The 15,372-nt window shown below is 39.1% G+C and overlaps 1 protein-coding gene across 1 annotated transcript in view; it reads left to right on the forward strand.

The window, feature by feature from the left end:
* The window catches only part of LOC114031859 (ethanolaminephosphotransferase 1-like), a 151,694-nt gene that overhangs the window by 67,088 nt on the left and 69,234 nt on the right, over positions 1-15,372 (forward strand). The window contains exons 3-4 of the mRNA XM_027847034.1: positions 1,636-1,744; positions 13,193-13,261. Of these exons, the coding sequence (XP_027702835.1) occupies positions 1,636-1,744; positions 13,193-13,261 (178 nt within the window). The remainder of the gene's footprint in view (positions 1-1,635; positions 1,745-13,192; positions 13,262-15,372) is intronic.

The raw sequence follows: 15,372 nt of genomic DNA on the forward strand, positions 1-15,372 counted from the left end.
ATAAAGGGGGAATCAATAAGGAAGGTGACTTTTCATTTTTTCATAAATATTATTTACCTGTAATTAATCAATGCAATCCTTACTATATAGCCTCATTACTGTGGCTGAATATAAATTGGCAACATTTTTATTCGTGTTCCTAAAATACAATATATTGAAAGTGACTTTAGTTAAAGTCACCTTAAACTTAAGACTTAAACTAGAAGATGTACTACAGTAATTACTGTTGTAACAGTACAGTTACTGTTATTCACAGGAAGATGACGGATTATTGTGGGCTTGGAAATCACTGTTCTAGGAAGGCTTCATGCTTTAACTATTGTCCCCCAGTTCACACAGCTATTAACTAAACCAAAAGTGTCCAGAAGGTTGATTGTGGGGCCCAATGCAGTTTATTGTGGGTGGATAGCTGTCATCCTATTCTCATGTGGCTCCATTATGTCATCCTTGGAAAGTGACTTACCAGCTTTCTGTGACTCATCATTTTAAATTGCAGCTAGACTTGGGGAGATCCCCAGGTTGATTCCTCATGTTCTTCCTGACACACAGTAGGCACTTAATAAATGTTTGTTGAATTGATGCTTTCATTCTTTTGAGAGATTGGGGAGAGTAGTTTGCCACTTCTTGCATTTTTCTTTTTAAAAATCAGTTCCTCTCATGCTTTATCAGCTACCTCCTTGCACAGATAAAGGAAATGGTGATGCCAACCCAAAAGGTTGGCATCATTCTGATTATCCAGTGAAGTTTAACCACAATACAAGCTTACAAGCAATGGGGTGCTGGAGCTAGGTTGCACTGGTTCTGATCGTTAAATTTTCAGAGTGAAAATTTTCACTTCAGAAATCAGCAAAGCTATAGCCTGATTTATTGGTTTGTCGATTGTCTAGACTTAAGAAAGTGATGGAAAAAATGTTTAAAATGCAGTAAAATATGTCTTGTGTACTCCTGTCCCCTACCCCGAGAGCTGGTTGTTAAATATTTACTAGAATACTCCTTCTAGCATTATAAATTTAGAGCTAAAAGTAACTTTAGATAATGTCTAGTCCAATCCCCTCATTTTACAGATTGTTTTATGAATAAGAAACATGGGAGTTAGAAGAAAACACATTTTCATATTTTAGAAAGCAGTGGAACTTGAGTCCTGAAATGTATTCACACAGTTTCTTTATGATGGTATTATTTTTTCCCCTTCAAAAAGTTTATGGTAGCCACTATATTTTAAATTTGTCTTAAAATTCAAATCTGTATTGTGAACAGAAGAAACTGTTTAAGTTATTTTGTTTAGAATTTTGCTGCTTTAAACATAATGGGCTAGTAAGTAAGGCTTGGGAATTTTTGGTAAAAAAACAAAACAAAACTTTTTTTGGTAATTGAATTTGTTTCAGTAAGCTAATCTTATTGAATATTGATTATAATTCTGTTTGACAATGTCTAATGATTAATTCATTGGTATAACTAAATCTTTACCATTTTATGCAACATTATAATTGTATAATGTACCCAGGTAACATGTACCTCACTTTATTCCTTGTTGGTGGGTGGTACCTGAATTACTGATTTAACATCTAACTCACTGTTGCTTTTCATTCTCATGAATTTTAAATATGATTTTTCTGTCCTTTTTGTATTTTTCAGATAGTGCCACTGTGGATTGCACCTAATTTGCTTACCTTTTCTGGATTTTTATTGCTTTTAATCAATTATTTTGTATTAAGTTTTTATGACTGGGATTATACTGCTTCAGGTAATAATATGCATATTAATTAGACAAATAATCCAATTTGAATCCTTTTTAATTTCCAAAGCTATATTTAAAAACCTTTCAGTCATTTGGACTCCTTACATCAATTTTTTATTTTGATGATTTAAATTCAAACTGACCTGTTGTCATGTCTGAACTTATTGTGAAATTTACTCACTAATAATAATAATAATAATAATAATAATAATATCATTTATATATGATTCTAAAGTATGCAAAGTGCTTTAAAAATATTGCATTTAATCCTCACAGCAACCCTGGGAGATTGGTGCTATTATTATTCCCATTTTACCAGTAAGGAAATTGAGGCAGATAGATGTTAAGTGACTTTTATTCAGGGTCACACAGTTAGTAAGAGTTTGAGGCTGGTTTTGAATTTAGATCTTCCTAAACACTAAGTCCAACATTCTATCCAGTGTAACACCAGTTGCAATAATAAGCTAGCATTTATGTACCAGCTTAAGATTTCTTTTTTGGGTTTTTTTGTTTTGTTTTGTTTTGTTTTTTGTTTTAGGCAACTGGGGTTAAGTGACTTGCCCAGGGTCACACAGCTAGTAAGTGTCAAGTGTTTGGTCTGAGGCTGGATTTGAACTCAGCTCCTGACTTCAGGGCCGGGGCTCTATCCACTGTGCCACTAGCTGCCTCAAGCTTAAGATTTCTAAAGCCCTTTTCATGTCATTTTCTTTAATCTTCACAACAACTCTGTGAAGTAGGTGCTATTACCACTCCCGTTTTACAAATGAGGAAACTGAGTCTGAGGCAAGTTAAGGGACTTGCCTAGGGCCACACAGCTATTAAGAATCTGAGGTCTTCCTTCTTCCATGCTATCTACTATATCCATCTGGCCACTCCCTACAAATAAGGATGTAGGAAGATTTAACCAAACTCTAGGACTTTAATATTGCACTATTTCCAGATCCCCCACAAAATTCTAGGTGCCAAGTACCAAGCATTTTTGTGTTCTCATGAAAGCAGGTCTCAGAAGGTCCTATATGAGGCAACAAGGTTTTTGGGATTTTTTTGGCTAGGCAATGGAGTTAAGTGACTTGCCCAGAGTCACACAGCTAGTGAGTGTTATGTGTCTGAGGCCGGATTTGAACTCAGGTCCTCCTGACTCCAGGACTGGTGCTCTATCCACTGCATCCCCTAGCTGCCCTGAGGCAACAAGTTTTACTTTAGATCAGGTGTTCTTGCTTGTACTTGAAAACAACAAAATTGTATTTCTGTTAAAATATTTTCTAATTCTGACTTTTAACTAATTCTGATCAGCCTTCTACATGTGTGACCCTGGAAGTCCCCTGCTAAAAATTCTCAACAGCCCCAGTCCCTCACTCCCTGCTCCTGAACGAGAGAGTTGGATGGGAAGCCAGAAGCCACTAGCCCCAGTGGTATGTGAAAAGAAACCCTCTCTGCAGCATCTCGGACAATCCAGCTGTCTCCTAAAGACTGACCTCTAGTGGGCTGGAACCCACCACCTCCCATTCTGCTTTTGGGCATCAGTGGTTGTTAGGAGGTTTATTCTTATGTTGGAACCAAAACCTGCCTCTTGGCAGTTTCTAACCATTGCTCCTCATTCTGGCCTCTGTAGAGTAGTACAAACAAGTCCGAGTTCTCCTCCTGGTGATGATGATAACAACTCAGATTTCTACAGAGATTTATGGTAAGGGCCTTCCTCACAACAGCCCCATGGACTGTTGTCATTTCTTCCTCTCAAGTTCTTTTTTTCTTCAAGTCAAATATCTCTGATGCCTTCAGTGGATTGGCTCTATATATTAAGGTTTCCATTCATCTCACCAACCTTCTTCCTACTACTATTCAATAATAGCTGCTGAAGAGATTCAGAAATGCCTTCTCACACCTAAATATATGAAGCACTTTTAGCCACAAAAAAATTCCTTAAACATTGGTGTCTAAAAAACCAAAAACAACAATAACAAAAAAAATTGGCAGCTAGTTAGCATAGGGGACAGAACACTAGACTTAGAATCAGGAAGACCCGAGTTTGAATCCTGTCTCAGACACTAGCTGTATGACCCCGTGCAAGTCATTTAATGCTGTTTGCCTCAGTTTCCTCATCTGTAAAATGAGCTGGAGAAGGAAATGGGAAGCCACTCCAGTATCTTTGCCAAGAAAAGCCCAAATGGGGTCACAAAGAGTTGGACTCAACTGAAACAACTGGACAACAACACAAGGTCTCTTTCAGTTCTAAATCTATGATCCTATGAATGAGAAAGTAATAGAAAGCGGCTTTGCATGAAGGTTAAGGAACACCTAGAACACCTGGAAGGTTGAGAACACCCACTTCAGGGCCGGTGCTCTATCCACTGCACCACCTAGCTGCCCCAGATCCCCTAATTTTATACACAAGGAAATAGGGACCTTGGTCACAAGGAGAACATGAAGCAGCATTCAAACCTAGGTGTTTTAACTCTAACTCCAATATTTTTCCCCAACACATTACAGTTTTATTATAGAGGGAAGAAAAGAGAAGGAAATCGGAGGGCTAATAACCTGAGAACTATAGGAAGAGAAATGAAAAAAAGAGAGAAGGGAGAGACTAAAATAGGGCAAAGAGCAAGCTGGCAAATATTTGGGGTGAGATAAAGGCAGAAATAGGACTTGTTAAAACATTTCTAAGCACATCTCTGGTTTCTTGGGTCAGTCCTTTTTCTGGGCAGGAAGTCACCTGATTAAAAAAAAAGATTCTATTTGACTAAGCAGAAAATTATTCACGTATATATTTGTGTGCTTTTTTATGTATTGTGGAGTAGTGCTTAATTTACTCCTAACATGCAAATATTTTCAGTTCTGTGCTGTTAGGTGGTTTTAAGAATCCATTACTCTATATTAGTTTTTTAGAAATTGTTACTCAGTAATTTGCCATCCCCTTCAGCTAGCTGGTACAGTGGATAGAGTGCAGTACCTGGGGTCATGAAGTTATCTTTGTGACTTCAAATCCAGCCTCAGATACCTGCTAGCTCTATAACCTTGGGCAAATCACTTAACCCTGTTTGCCTCAGTTTTCTCGTCTGTCACATGAGCTGGAGAAGGAAATGGCAAACTATTTCAGTATTTTTGTCAAGAAAACTCCAAATGTGGTCATAAAGAATGAGACATGACTGAAAAGACTGAATGACAACAGCGAATTTAAAATCCGTCTTCTTTTGCCCAATTCTAATTTTTAAGGAATTATTTTCTTCCGTGAGTTTTTTTTCCACCTCCTTTTCCATCTGGCCAATTGCACTTTTTTAAGGAGCTGTTTTCTTCAGTGAATTTTTGAACATTTTTTCCCATTTTTTTTGTGCTTCCCTTATCAAGCTGCTGACTCTTTTTCATGATTCTCTTGTATCACTCACATTTTTTTTTTCAGTTTTTCCTCTACCTCTCTTATTTGATTTTAAAAACCCTTTTTGAACTCTTCCAGGAATTCTTTTTTGGGTCTGACACCAATTCACATTTTCCTTTGAGGTTTTGAATGTAGCCATTTTGACATCGTTGACCTCTTCTTAGTTTGTGTTTTGATCTTCCCTGTCTTCAGGTATCTTGGTATGGTCAGGTTCTTTTGTAGTTGTTGTTTGCTCATTTTTTCCAGTCTATTTCTTGACCTTTAACTTGACCTTTAATTGGGCTCTGCTCCCAGGGTGGAGTGGGCACTGTCCCATGAGTCAGGGTTTTTTGACTGCTGTTTTCAGAGCTAGTTCTGGGGGTCTGTAAATTTTTAGCTCTTCCAACGTGGTACGATTTAAGGAAAGGTGTAGTCAATGCTCTCCTGGCCTGTGCTCTGGTCTGTGAGCAACCACAAGCACTCTTTTCTGCCCTGTAACTGTGTCCAGGGTCCCTGTTCTCCCATTGCATTAGTGCTCCTCCTTGTCCTAGGACTGTGACCCGAATTGCCAAATGGGCAATGCAACAGAATAATACATCCACTGCCAGCAAAGTGTCCGCAGTAATCTCCTTCTGACCAGTTGTCTCTCTTCCTTACTGTCTATGGGCTATGAGCTCTGGGAGCTGTGATGGTAGATTCAGTCATCCCCAGGGTTGCAAACCTGGGTGATTGAGAGGAAAGTAGTATCCTTGAGATTAACAGGTATCAGACCCATGGTACCATACCTTAGATTAGTCTCACACTGCTGCTGCCTAGACTGAGCCATGTTGAACAACACCTTTACCCATGTAGTTGCCCTACCTAGGGAGCCGCCAGAAGACCATTTTTTCTCCCTTATGCTACTGGGGATTTCCCTGGTCTTTTCTAACTTTTTCCTGCTTGCCACTGCTATTCCCAACCCTTCTTGGGACTCAACCCTCACACTAGATAAATACTTCTCATCTTATTCCAGGACCAACTGGTATTGGGATCTATGGCCTTCAGTGATAAGAAAGAAGGTATAGATAAAGACAGAGAAAAGGGAAGAAGAGGACTTGTCATCCCTCCTTGATATGTTTTTCCCTAACCTCTTCCCTCAACACTACTCTGAGTTCCTTAACACATCACAAAACTGGTCAGAGGCAACAAAGAAGGGAGGAGAAGGGAAAGGAAAACCACCTTCTCTTATTACAATAGGACTCTTGTCATCATTGCTCTTACCTCTTATTCTATTGGGGTTCCTTGACCAAGAAGGAAAGGGAAAACTCCAATAGTCATCACTAAGGCAGCCCTGAGGTTGAAGCTTTTATCTTGACCTTTAGCAATCATTTTTTTTTCTAGACCTAACTCAGCAGTAGGAAGGGAGAAGGGGAAAAGAAATGAGGAAGAATAGGAAGAAAAAAGGAGAGCAAATCTTACCCTGCTTGGTTACAGAACCCCTATTACTGCTAACATCCCCACCCCACCCCCTTGCCAATTCTAACTGCTGCTGCTTCTTCTGCTCTGACTCAATCTTGTCATCCACAGGAATCGTGAGGGAGGAGAAAGAGGAAGCTAAACCATGTCCTAACAGTCCTCCTCTCTGTGATCCCTGCCAGGACTCCAACCTCTTTCTCATCACCCTAAGCCCTCTCTCTTTTTATGAGGCAGCTAGGTGGTACAGTAGATGGAGCGCGGGACTTAGAATAAAAAAGTCAAATCTTTCTTCAGATACTTACTAGTTATGTGATGCTGGGCAAGTCACCTTTACTTCTCTCTGCCTAAATTTCCTCATCTGTGAAAAAAAGGAATGATAATAATATCACTTACCCCACAAGGTTGTTTTAAGAGTCAAATGAGATAATATATGGAAAGTGCTTTGCAAACCTTAACATGCTATATAATTGCTATTCATTACTACCATTATCATTATTATTATTCTTAGTCTCCAGGGGCATTTTTTCATCTCCACAATCTATTCCAACACACCTAGTTGTTGCCCGAGAGCCTCACTCCCACTTCTGGACCTCCTGTCCCAGAACATAGGAGCATCACGATCACAATGGCTATTCTCCTATTTCTTTTTGCCTCAGCCAAGAGCTATGCTGGACACCTGGGGCAGAGGAGGGGCAGAAATGAATGTCCTCCCTTCTGACTTCTCATTTCTCGTAGTGAACCTTCAGTAGCTCTATCAAAATCTCGTAGTTTGTTGTCCTGTAGAGATAGGACAGGAAAAGGTCAGTGATAAGATTGTCTGAGTTCACGTAGGGGCAAAAGATACGGAGCAAGCGAGGCAAATACACTTAGTGATTGAAATAAAACATCAGGTGGTCAGAGTCTGGGAAGAGCCAGAGGCAAAAAGGTTATCATTATAGATATTATTGTTTAAAACAAACAAGCAAAAAGTCAGCAACAATGAATCATTGGGATGCAAGGGAGCTGGCAGAGCTGATGGGGAAGGTAGCTAAGGTCAGTAGCAGGTAGGTCAAAGGAAGGGTATAAACCCAAGTAAAGAATGTTCAACATCAGTCATGCCTGGCCGTCCTAAGTGCCTGTGACTTTGTAAACTGAGGTGGGTAGAAGCCCCTGTGGCCAGGCAACAACCCGTCAGGAATATGTGGTTGGGAGAGATGTATTCCTAAAGTCCAAAACTAGAAAACCCAATAAGTTTTCCATAGAAATATTGTTAAAAATTGCAGTGTTATTAACATTCTACTTTACTATAACAATAATAGTTAGCATTATGTAGCACTTGAAGATTTATAAAACATATCACATTTTATTGTTACAATACCTCTGTGAACTAGGTGCTGTTATTATCCTTATTTTACAGATGAGAAATCTGAGTTTGAGAGAAGTTAAGTGACTTGCCCAGGTTAATATGGCTAGTAGAAGACTGAGGAATGATTTGGAATCAGGTCTTTCTGCCTCCAAGTCCAGTACTATCCACTATGTCACCTAGCTGCCTACTTTGGGTTCATTTTCTACAACAGGATTGTGTGAGCTGCCTTTGGAAACTAACCATCATGTATACTCCTATGGGAAGATATTTATGAGTTTTAAAAATCAAATTGCAAATGAACTTCTCACAAAGTGAGAATTGCTATCATGTGGAAAAGGGATTAGACTTACTCTGTGGCCCCAGAGGAAAGAACCAGAAGCCTTAGGTAGAGGGTATAAAAGGCCAAGTTTAGGCTTGATGTTGGGAAAAATTTCTTAATTTTTAGAGCCATCCAAAAATAGAGTGGCTTACCTTGGGAGGTTCTCCTCAGTAGAGGTCTTACAAATAGAAATGAACTTATCCATTTATTGGGTGCATTATACTATGGATTTCATTGAGGTATAGAATGGGCTAGATCAGCGGTGGGGGAGGGAACTGTGGCCTCGAGGCCACATGTGGCCCTCTACATCCTTGGGTGTGGCCCTCTAGATCCTTGGGTCTGGCCCTTTGACTGAGTCTAAGTTTTACAAAATAAATCCCCTTAATAAAAGGGGATTTATTGTTCTGTAAAATTTGGACTCAGTCAAAAGGCTTCAAATCCCCTTAATAAAAGGATTTGTTCTGTAAAACTTGGAGTTGGAGGACCACACCCAAAGAAGAGGGCCACATGTGGAGGCCACAGGTTCCTCACCCCTGGATGAGACCACAGGTATTAGAATTGGGGCTGACTAGATTAAAATGTAATTGTAAAATGTTTAACAAAATAAAAATATAATACTCCATAGTTTTCTAAGTCAATATGCAGCTCACAGGGAAGTTTCTATTTGAGTGTGACACCCCTAAACCATATGCTAAACACTCTTTCCAACTCTAATCTTTTACAATTCTGTTCAAGTATTTAGCTCCCGCAACCTCAGGCAGAATCCCCCATGATGAGAAGAGGACTACATTAGTGGGGAGGGAGGGAAAGAAAGGGAGGGAAAATTATCTTACATAATCAGGGTGTACAAGAAGACATTTATACAACAAGGGGGAAGGGGAAGCAGCTAACACAAGCCTTATTTTCATCTGAATTGGGCAAAAGGGAGAAGAATACACAAACATCCAGTTGGATACAGAAATACATTTCACTCAACAGGGAACTGAGAGGGAATTGTTACATTAACTATATTAAGGGAACTATATTAAGGGAAGGATGAATCCAAGGATTTTCAAAGATATTTATAGTTTTTTCTGAGGCAAAGAATGGGAATCTGAGGGGGTGCCAGTTGATAGGGGAGTGGCTAAACGAATTATGGTGTACAAATGTGATGGAATACTGTTGTGTGTAAGAAATGAGGAAGGGGATGGTTTTAGAGAAACCTGGGAAGATTTATATGAACTGATGCGGAATGAAGTGAGAAGAATCAGAAGAATTTATATAATGACAACAATATGGTAAACATAAGCAACTTTGAAAGAATTAGACTTTGATCAGTATAATGATCAACAATTCTAGAGGACTGGTGGGGAAACAAGCTATCTACCCTCTGAGAGGTGAAGAATGCAGAGTGCAGAATGAGACATGTTTTATTTGGACATGACCAATGTGGAAATTTGTTTTGTTTGTAATCAGAGGGGTTTTTTTTCATTCTCAATTAGGAATGGGGAGATTAGCATAGGAGGGAGAAAAGGCAGATTTTTGCTGATTGAAAAAATGTAATAAAAAAAAGACAAAGTTCAAATCTTACTTTCTATAGGTACTCTTTCCTGGTCCTCCTAGCTGCTAGTTCCTTCCCTTCTCAGATTACTAATTAGCTATGGGTGTGTGTGTGTGTGTGTGTGTGTGTGTGTGTGTGTGTGTGTGCATACAGGATAAATTGGGAAGGTGCTAAGATTAAAGACGGCCAGGAAAGTTTTCTTGAAGAAGGTGGGACTTGAATTGAGAATGAAGCAGTTGGGTTACCAGTTAGCAGTAGTATCCAAGGGTAGAGATAGAATCAGAATCAATAACCAAACTGATAAATCACTAAAATAAGAAGGTGAAGGAGGAGGAGAAGAAGAAAAAGGAGGAACAAGAGGAAGAAAAGGAGAGGGGGAGGAGGAGGAGGAGGAGGAGGACGGGGAGAAATAATAGTATTAACATTTATATAGTGCTTACTGTCTGCCAGAAGCAAAACAGGTTAATGCATTATAATGATTCTCCATTCTCAGGTACCATTGGCAGATTTTTAAACATGGCCTGTAGAAAGCCCTTCTCATTTCATCTCCTTGATAGGGTGCCACAAAAGGAGAGGCTCAGCTCCCTATTCTTCTGAATGGGAGGTAGCTGTGATAGGATCAGAGGGGGAAACCAAGTTAGTTGACTGTGAGTTGTGAACTTCCCATACTTCAATTACTATACAATTACTTATTTGTTTATATGAAGGTCCAAACAATGTTTTAGAAAGGAAAAGAAAAGATGGAGTTGGCAATTTGGTAGGGTTACAAATAATTTTTACTGAAAATAAAAGTCATACAAAAATAGCCAAACCTGTTCCTTCCCTCTGTCATATTCCCTTACCCATAAATAATCTGGGTTTCTATGCTAGTTATCAGATTGATGAGGGGTTGGGACTAGTTGATAATTATAGGAAGTCTCTGAGGCAGCTCTTTGAAAAGGGAATTCATGGGTATATAAATATAATGTTCAACCTTAAGCTGCAGGCTGCCAGCAGGGGAAGCAAGGTGACTAATGCCTGCAGCCCTTTCTGGTGCCTAGATGGGTCCATTTAACAAGAACCCATTGCCTTGGAAAATATTTTCGTCGCCCCTTCCCCCAAACAAAACAAAACTAACAAAAAACCAAAATAAAACTGAACACGACATATTTATAATGAACAAGTTTGGTCCTGGAGAAGGGTTGAGGAAAATGTACTTTTCTCCCTTCACCGCAGAGGTGGGAGACCATAGACGTGTAGTACTGCATATACTGTTACTTGGGGGGGGTGAGCTTTGTTGAACTGTCCTTTTTATGTCTTCCTTTTTAAATCTTTGTTATAAAGAAATGGCTCAGGAGAAGGAAAGCAGGTATTAAAAAAATGATAGGGGTAGAAAAAAGAATGTTTGAGTTCTGCAAGACACAACTCTAGGTCTTAAGTATTCCTAAGGCCAAGTTGTATGTCATAAGGTCATGGAACTATTTAAAACTGGTAACTTTAGAAATCATCCAGCCTAGCATTTCCCAGCCAGGGGACCTTAAACTAGCTTGTAACGCTTTTTTTTAATTAAAAAGTTTTTTATTGAGATATGTTTTTAAAAATTTTATTTTAAAATAGATTTCTTCCCCCTATTTTCCCCAGTCATCCTATGTAACAAAGATTAAAAAGAGGAAAAAAAAGCAATTCAGCAGCAAAAAAACCCCCAAAACAAAACAAAAAAAAAAAACAGCACATCAGTTGAATCTGATAGCATATGCAGTGTTTCATGCTCATAGTGCCTGACATCTTCCCCAAAAGGGAGGAAGATGCATTTTCTTCTCCTTTCTTTGGGTCCAAGCTTGGTCATTATAATCATGCAGTTAAATATTCTGTTTCTCTTTTTAGTTTGTAAAACTTACAATCCTGAAGGCCTTTACTTCCTAAAGCCCATAAACTTAACAGATTGATTCCTCTTCCACATTACAACATCCTAGTCCTCTAACCCTCCTGTTCCCTCCTTCTCCCTAGATCCTAATCTCCATTTTTTGAGCTGCAAGCCACCTACCCTTTGCTACCTATGGTCAATAATAGAATAATTTTACTGGTTCACAGAACAGCCTGGGGTGGCAAATTCTGATCTAATCCAGTCCTTCTATTTTTAAGTAAAGTCTCAGGAACAGAGATGCCACTCAGTTAGTCAACAAGCATTCATTAAGTAGTTTCTACGTGCCAGGCACACTGGTAAGGGATGGACATACAAAGAAAAACAACAACACATCCCCTATTCTCAAGGAACTCCCATTCTAATGGAGGACACCATATGCAAAAAAGAGGCATATTTGAGAAATATAAAGTGTATGTGGAGGTAATCTCAGAAGTCAGGAGCAGTTTGGGAATGGGGAAGAGACTAGGAAAGACCTCTTGCAGAAGGTGAGATAAGGAGGCTAGGAAGCCAGGAGAAGGAATAGCATTTGGGACATGGGAATGCAGTCAGTGAAAAAGCACGGAGTTGGGAGATGCAAAGGAGCAGCAAAGCCAGTATTGCTGGATCATAGAGGATTTGGAGGGGAGTAAAGTGTAAGGAGACAGGAAAACTAGGAAAGGGCCAGATAATGAAAAGCTTTAAATGCCAGATAGAATTTTATATTGAACCTTGAAGATAATGGCAAGACTCTGGAGTTTATTGGTGGTGGGGAGTTGGTTGACATGGTCAACCAAAAGGAAATCCCTTTGGCAACAAGAAGGATAGATTAGAGTGGGGCGATAGTTGAGGTAGGAAAGCCAGCCAGAAGGCTATGGTAGTAGACTAGATGTGAGGGCAACAAAAATTGCATCAGGGTGGTGGCTATGTAAGGGGAGAAAAGAATATGTAGGGAAAATATTATGAAGGTAGAAATGATGAGATTTGGCAACAGATTGGATATGTGAAGTGAGTGTGAATAACTTGTCAAGGTTATTTTAACTCAATATTTAATTTGTTTGCTTAAATGACTAGGCATCACCCTCTGCCCCTAAACCAGCAATGTGACCCTCCTTAACCTCCAGGAATTCTATTTTGGACTTGGTGACTTGTAGATGTTTATGGTACATCCATTTTGAGATCTGTTTCCTCAACTATAAAATGAAGGGTTTGGACCAAGTCATCTGAAGGCCCAGCAATTTCAAACTGTGGAACTTCATGACCCCCCAAAATGTCTGTGACTCACTACTAAAATAATTCAAACAGTTACTGTGGGATGCAATGTGGTATTAATGGAAAGAGCACTACATCTGGAGTAAAAGGACGTGGGCACGAATTGAACTTTTGACATTTTACATAACCTGCATGAAGTCTGTGGATAGCAAATACATTAAAGGGCATAATAGTTAAGCTTATTTTAGTATGAATGCTATTAAATAATTATATAAGATGGTAAGAGGTGTTATGTATAGTCATTTATGTGACTATCTTGGGTATGATCCTTACTCTTAATTCTTGTATTTTTCAGGTTCCCAGCTTATTCCAAACTGGGTGTGGTGGTTTGCTGCTCTCTCTACCTTTTCTGCCTATGCTTTAGGTACAGTATGAAAAAAAATTGTTCACTAAAAGAATCGACAAATCTTAATTAGCATGATAATATCTAATCCAGCAGCTCAGGTGAATGAGGTGTTCCAAAGTAGGAAAACCTCCAGATGAATTAAAGCTTACCCCTTTGAATCATAACATGTAAGGAAAAAAATAATTTTTGTTGGAAGCTATTGACAAATATAGTTCATATCCCTACTTTCTCGAACCAAATATACTAAATATAAATTAGTCTTTTCTAAAGTAAAGTTCTTTACTTTTTGTACTAAAAATGTGGCTTTGAAAATTATAGCAGCGGGATAGTGACAATGAATATCCATTATTATATTGTGTTTATACAATTATTACTGTATAATACAAAGATGTCCTCAGAGGCACTGTGCTAAGCAATGGGCATACAAAGAAAAGCAAAAACAATCCCTGTCCTCTTGGAAACAACATGTAACCACTATGTACGAACAAGATATATGCAGGACAAATGCGGTAATCTCAGAGGGGAGGCACTAGAATTAAGGAGGACTGGAAAAAATCATATTGTTGAAATGAATTATTCACTTTATCAGAATAATAGGAATGATGATAACAACTCATATTTACCTGATGTGTCAGGGTTTATACTACAACCACTGTTTTCCCTATTTTATAGGTGAGGAAACTGAGTCTAGGAGAGCTTAAATGACTTGTCCAGAGTTGAAAGTAGCTCTGAATAATTTGGGGCTATGTTTAAAAATCACATTTATTCTCAGAGCGTTCAGATTTTCCACTACCAAGGCAAAACAATGAATCCCAGGTTCTGAAAATAAATTAAAATGAAGATTTACAAAAATGTTTTGAACAATGGCAGCTGCCCTGTTAAGGGCTTCATAGGTTTGCAAGGTTGGGAGGTTATTGTATAAGCCTCATTAGGTTCTGTTCCTAAGGCTCTACTTGGAATTTAATTACTGGCCTAGATGAATCCTGGTACAAATGGAGTGGGGGAGGGCTGTTGGGGAGAAATCCATCTGAAGTAGGAGTCTATGTTCTGAGCATTGTGGGGTTTAGTATGAGAGTGTTTTGATTCAAAGCATCACATACAGCTAAAGACCAGAGTATTTATGGTTAGAGTTACGTTCATGGTGGGAAGAATGTGGCTCTTTATGCATCAGGCATCAATTTGCCCATTATAAGAATTGACAAATCTTACTTAGTATGATAGCTAATCCAGCAGTTCAGGTGAGTGAGGTGTTCCAAAGTAAGAAAACTTCCAGTCCAGCTGAATTGAATATCCTTTTTTTTTTTTGGTCAGGCAGTTGGGGTTAAGTGACTCGCACAGAGTCACACAGCTAATGAGTGTTATGTGTCTGAGGCCGGATCTGAACTTAGGTCCTCCTGATTCCAGGGCTGGTGCTCTATCCACTGTGCCACCTAACTGCCTTGAATATCCTTTTGAGCCATAAAATTGAAGGGAGATGTCATTTTTTTGGGAAAAACTATTGGCAAGTATCATTTTTATCAAGGCAAGACTAATTCAGACGCAGTGATCAATTCCAGCAAAAGCTGAGTGGGATTGGGGTCAGAGCATTATAGGAATCTGAGGAGTGATGGTGGACAAAATCATATTTTTTAGTAGGGCTAATGCTAATGGTCTGTCCACTTAGGCCACTTCTTCCCTTCCTACCTAGTGCAGTGAAACTGTTAGCTTGAGCTGGTCCTATCAGCATTGTTGTGGTAAGTATACTTCTACTAAAAGATAATGCATATTTGGCTAAATGAGTTCAATTAAATTCAGTTCAATCAACATTTATTAAGTGCCTTTGGAAAGAAACATACTTTTCTGGGAGCTAGAGATAAATGACACAGACCTTGTTCTCAAGGGGTTTGGAAGCTAATGAGAGAAAATGTAGAGGAAGGGGCAGGTTGGGTGAGTTGGGGGGAAGGGGAGTAAAGAAGGTGTCATAATTACAGAAAATTGTGATCCTAGGGATAATGCAAGTATGGAGAATGGTTTAGACAAAGTGCTGTGGGAAATTTGAGGAGGTAGATATCACTTTTCATGGGAGTGGAGAGCCGTGGAGATGGGAGAGGGAGGAGCCTTCATTGAAAGACAGATGCCTGAATTATCTG

The sequence above is a fragment of the Vombatus ursinus genome, unplaced genomic scaffold (genome assembly GCF_900497805.2).
Source record: "Vombatus ursinus unplaced genomic scaffold, bare-nosed wombat genome assembly UNPS02015255.1, whole genome shotgun sequence".
NCBI lineage: Eukaryota > Metazoa > Chordata > Mammalia > Diprotodontia > Vombatidae > Vombatus > Vombatus ursinus.